Source organism: Pundamilia nyererei, unplaced genomic scaffold (genome assembly GCF_000239375.1).
Source record: "Pundamilia nyererei isolate P.nyererei 1_Seehausen unplaced genomic scaffold, PunNye1.0 scaffold00222, whole genome shotgun sequence".
Classification (NCBI taxonomy): domain Eukaryota; kingdom Metazoa; phylum Chordata; class Actinopteri; order Cichliformes; family Cichlidae; genus Pundamilia; species Pundamilia nyererei.
In genome coordinates, this window is record NW_005187623.1 from 515,898 (window position 1) to 521,590 (window position 5,693).

At 41.3% G+C, this 5,693-nt stretch overlaps 1 protein-coding gene across 1 annotated transcript in view; it reads right to left on the minus strand.

The window, feature by feature from the left end:
* The window catches only part of LOC102207745 (uncharacterized), a 29,107-nt gene extending 23,791 nt beyond the window's left edge, over nt 1–5,316 (minus strand). Inside the window, exons 1-2 of the mRNA XM_005748436.1 lie at nt 5,260–5,316; nt 4,996–5,093 (exon numbers count right to left, since the gene is read on the minus strand). Of these exons, the coding sequence (XP_005748493.1) occupies nt 4,996–5,093; nt 5,260–5,264 (103 nt within the window). The 5' untranslated portion in view covers nt 5,265–5,316. The remainder of the gene's footprint in view (nt 1–4,995; nt 5,094–5,259) is intronic.
* Between the last annotated feature and the right edge of the window lie 377 nt (nt 5,317–5,693).

Here is a 5,693-nt window from a genome sequence, read left to right on the forward strand (position 1 = left end):
TTTTTTTTTTGTCCAATGAAGCATTGCTCAGATGATCCATGGATTTAAACAACTCATCAGGGGCTTGTACACATAAAGCCCTATATTCACCTATTAGAAAGATGTATGTGCCTCATGCTTCTAGTGGAACATTGCTTACCAAGTAGCACTCTAAGCATGGGAAACATGGCATCAGAACTAAGTGAAACTGTCAGTAGTCACATTGTTATTCTGAGCAAAGGCTGGCTTTCTCAACGCCAAAGTATGGCTACACTGAGGATTTCTAAGGGAGCAGTGCATGGCTCACACCATCAAAAGATCAATACATCAAGCTTTGTTTACTGAAGATCAGAAAAGCTACTTCATCTTAAATACACAATAAACATGATAAATAAAACAGGTCGGCAATCAGCAAAAGTCCTGCTAAAAAAAGAAAAAGGATTTACTGATAAATCCAAGACAGAGACTCGAGATTGGTTGTCAGATTTTGCAGAGTCCATGCTGTCACTCAAACAAAAGAGCTGCTAATACATGACAAATATTGCAATCAAATATTTTATACTGTATTTAGTTTAAAACAAGTGTATATATTCCTGCACCTTCACAATGAGCCTTTCAGCCTGATTAACTGCTCAAGCAAGTCTGCATGATAAAGTACTAAGTGCTGGTCCGACTACCACGGACCTCAGAGCTCTCAGCCTCATATCTTTGGAACTCTGTGCCACACTGCATTCACAGTATTCTTTGTTTCTATCTTTAAACCATTTCTTAAAACACACCTTGTTAAGATTGTACATTCAGTTTTATTTTGTATTTTTCACTGTTAATTCTGTAAAGGTTTTCTAATTGTCACTGTATGCAGCATTATTATTATTATTATCATTATTATTATGTAGGATAGTGAGCTGGACCCTTATATGGGTTTCAATAAGCAACAGGAGGTAGAGCAGGTCACCTACAAATTGGAAGGTTGGTAGTTCGATCCCAGTCAGCTCCAGTCTGCATTTCACATATCATGGAGCAAGATGCTAATCCCAAGTTGCTCTCCAATGCATCCATCAGAGTATGAATGTGTGAATGTTAGATAGAAAGAACTTACATAGGAAAAGCATAGAAAAAAGTGCTTGTATGACTGGGTGAGGCAAGTTGTATAAAAGCGCTTTGAGCGCTCAGTTAAGAGTAGAAAAGCACTATATAAGAACCAGTGCATGTAGCAAGCCCACTATTAATTACTGTGTGGGATAAGTATGCCCAGCCAACACCACATTTCACATTTCACCTAATCACTGTTTGCCTATACATGCACTTTTTAATGGCACTAAGAAAACACCACACTGGGGATTACTGTAGAGAAGATAAAACCATAGCACATGTTTTGCTGTACTATCAGAAATATGAGAAGCCATGCGATTTAAAACCCTATTTTTTTTTCACTCCATGGTGCAATAGTTTACACATTTACCTAACAATTAAAACATCTCTAGTTTGAACACAAATCCCTTGAGGGTTGTGTCAGATGCGGCATCTGAAAACGCTACCCTTCTCTCACCCCAACCAGTTGCGGCTGATGGCCGCCCCTCCCTGAGCCTGGTTCTGCCGGAGGTTTCTTCCTGTTAAAAGGGAGTTTTTCCTTCCCACTGTTGCCAAAGTGCTTGCTCACAGGGGGTCATGTGATTGTTGGGTTTTTCTCTGTATTATTGTAGGATCTACCTTATAATATAAAGCACCTTGAGGCGACTGTTGTTGGGATTTGGCGCTGTATAAATAAAACTGAATCGAACTGAACCTTTTGGTACTCCTTGTGAGCAGCTAAATGTAGCTTTTTACATTTTTGTTGGAATTTTTTTAGCAACATTCTGGTCCACACTACATAACAGCTGGTGACGATAAAGTACCGTGACACACGGTACATCACTGCTGTGATTTCTGGGTAATCATTAGTGAAAAGCAGTTCATCAGCACTGAGATGTCACTGCAAAGTGTTTCTGTTTGCTCAGTCTGTCTAGGAAAACTTCATAGCATAAAACTACACTCAGATAACAGTTCAATGCAAAGCATTATCAACAAGAAATAGATGGGATTAGAAGGAATCCAGGACGGAAAACTGAGTAAGAATCAAAGACGAGAAGGAATGTGAGAACTAAGGAGAAGTAAAAGGGATGCACAGAGTGAATTAAAGAGAGATGACTGATGAAAAGTAAATGGCTGGAAGCTGACAGAAGAAGGAATAAACAGCACAAGACAGAAACATAAAGGAGTAGGGGAAAGAGAGCATAGAGCAGGAGGTGACAATGGATGCCAGGAGACAGACAGGATGGTTTTATAATATGTGGGGCGATTGTGGCTCAAGAGTTGGATGTTCGTCTTGTAATCGGAAGGTTGCCGGTTCTAGCCCCTGCTCGGACAGTCTCTGTCGTTGTGTCCTTGGGCAGGACACTTCATCTACCGCCTACTGGTGATGGCCAGAGGGGCCGATGGCGCAATATGGCAGCCTCGCCTCTGTCAGTCTGCCCCAGGGCAGCTGTGGCTACAACTGTAGCTGCCTTCACCAGTGTGTGAATGTGAGAGTGAATGAATAGTGGAATTGTAAAGCGCTTTGAGGGGTCTCGAAAAGCACTATATAAATGCAATCCATTATTATTATTATTATTATTATTATAATAGAGGCCAGCCTCACACTTGAAGGGCGATACCCAAAGCAGCAGCCACTGTCAGCATTCCCTAACCTTTAACTTCCTGCTAGCATTTGGGACTGTACAAGTGGTAAAGAAAATTCAGTGTGAGAGCATGGCAGGGTGGAGAAAATCCATAAAAAGAAAGCAGAAACAGTGAACACTTACTAAGTTACTGAAACCTACCTTTGAAAAAATGCTGTAGGGCAAACCACACCTTCAGTGGTGTTTTAGGACTTAGGGGATGCTTTTGACATCGGTCCCCACTCACTCCAAGAGTATGTCGACACTATACCAGCTAAATTTGAATTATTCTGTCTATTTGAGACCTTGTCAGAATCACTCTGATTTTCTTATATCCAGAAGCATAGCTTTCCAAAAACAGTCTCTAGAGGGTTTTAACACTAAAATGTCAGCAATGTCAAACTAAATAACACTAGATCATTTCAAAAGCTGAAGAATGGAGAATGCCTCTCCCACTCAGCTCGGCTAAATGCCAGGAAACACAGGAACGGCTGGCACACTCTCGACTCACCCCCCGAAAAATTCTCTGGAGCTGAAGGGAGGATCCAGAGGTACTCTCGGTATCTGGGAAATCGCAGCTTACGGATTTGAAACACATGCACTTCAGTGAGCAGCACCTTCCTTGCACAAATGTGTTGCCTAGGTCCAGACAAGCCAGACTGTAACGCCAATGCATGACAAAAGTCTTTGTAGAAGCAAGATTTGGCTTTTAGGAGCCAACTTGGTAATGGCTCGAGGGAAAAATGCTGTTTTTTTTTAGTTTAAAGTCTCTATCTGAATGAATAGAGAGCCAGAACCTTCAATCAGATCTGATAGAAAGAGCTTCAAAAATGTAATGACTTTACCCTATAATGAGGTTTAATAAGCTTTTCTCCACTGTAAGTTCTAGTTTAACCACTAAAATGCAACGTTCACAAAGGTTTGGCTCCATTAATGGCTCATCTCATAATGATACAGACTTCTATTCAGGCTTCTTTTACTGCCATGTCACTCTATTATAATGAGAAAGTCCCAGTGGGTCAATGCTTGACACGACTGTTTTAGAGCAAGAAGGTCCTGAGCTCAAACACAGACATGGACCTTTTCACGTTGACCAAAAAAAAGGCAAGGTTAATACTCCATTTTTTTTTCACAAGCAATAGAATACCAGGCAGCTAAGAAGAGGGAGCTTACAACACTCCAGGATTTACTCAGGGTTAAGAAGCAGACTAAGGAATAGTGCAACACTTTGGCAGACCACTCTGACAAATGATGTGTCTAATCAACGGTAACTGATTGGCGAAGTGGAAAGAGGTGAGTAGAAAAGCACTCAGCTGACAATACTGGCAGGAGGGTAGAACAGGTAGGAGTGGTATGTCTTAAACGACAGTAGAGTAAGATAGTGTCAAACAAACAGAATGAATGAAGGACAACGTGGGACACCATGACAGTTGTGGCTGGCAACAGATTTCCATCACAAGGATAGCTACTGCTAGACTGCATGCAGATCAACAGTCTTTTCAGCAGCATATTTCACAGCCTTGTAAAATTACTGGACCTTTGCTGCATATTTAAAAGTATAATTTGATATATTGATGTTATGCAGCAAACTTTAGATATTAAAGTAATAAAGGGAAACTGAAAAGACAAGATAAGGCGTGATATAAAGGGCATTGTAGAAAGGCTACAGATAAGAAAGTGATAGATAAATAGATAGCACGGATAAAGGGGTGAGACATGGAAGAACTGATGAAAGACAGAAAAAAGGGGTGTTAAGAGACAAGGTGGCTCCCTGGAATTGGCCATAGGGGATGCTTCCTGTCACCTTGAGTTAGTGTTGGCACACAGACACACAGACACAACTTTGATCAACAACCCTTGCTGATAGACTGCTGATAGCCATACACACTAGAAAGCAGCACAGAGGGCTTTCTCACAGGAGACAGGTACAATTTGAAATTGCACCTGTTATCTTATCCCCTACTGCGGCTGACAGCATTGTATTTGTGTTAGTGCGTGCATCTCTGTGTGAGGAGGCTATACAGCTTCTCTGTATGCTTTTGACCTAACTGCATGTGGAAAGGTTGTTTTTGGCTAAGAGTCTACATGCAGAAGTACAGCACAGAGATTTAGAGGAGACTATGTGTGCATGAACAGCATGTTAGCATGAGAGGCCATGTGCTGTAACCTTGCCCGTTCTTCCATTTTACAATAACTCCATGGAGACTGCAATCTGAAATCTCAAGGTTCACACATCACCCCATCTACAGTTCATTTTACTCAATTCTGGAAGTAATACGAGATGCTGACTTTTTGGTTAGTTTGGCAAGTGAGCTCTCACCTCTCTTCTGCCTCATATTAGGGCTGGGGTTGGACCTCCTGAAGCCTGACTCTGGGCTTGATGAATCAGAGTGTTTCAGTGCCATCTTCCGCACATTCCTATTGAGAGTAGACAGATCAGTGAGAAACTGAAATAGCTAAGATTTCCACTTGTCATTTCCATCCCTGTTCTGAGAGCAGATTTTTTCAGATTCAGAGAGAAGGTTTCAGATTTTCTGCAACATGCTGATTAATTTCTAATTTGGGTGATTCTCTGTTTCCTCACCTCATAGGGGCCCCATAGATGTTGAGCTGGCTGGCTTCTGTGAATGTAAGAGAAACAGAAAATTACTGATGGTCAAACTGGAGCACTGCGAGGTTTAAAACAAGGATTTGCTGCTGGAATCGCTACCTTTGAGCAAGGCATCTGGCCCCAAACATTGCTCAAAGCTACTTTGCTCATCGGTACGTGAGGGATTTTGACTTGGTTTAGTAAATGAGTAAAATATGATTGGTAAATGGAATAGGAGGAATTGGCTTGGATAGCATTTCCATAAAATATTCTGCTACTCTACTCTAAGGTCGCCATTTTCTGTGCCTGTGTTTGTTTTCCCTTTTGAGAAAAAAGCTGCTGAATTCATTAAAACTCTGCTTATTAACGAAATTGCTCAGTTTTGCCATCTTAACTGTTAGAAGCAGTCGATGTTTCCTTCTTCCTGC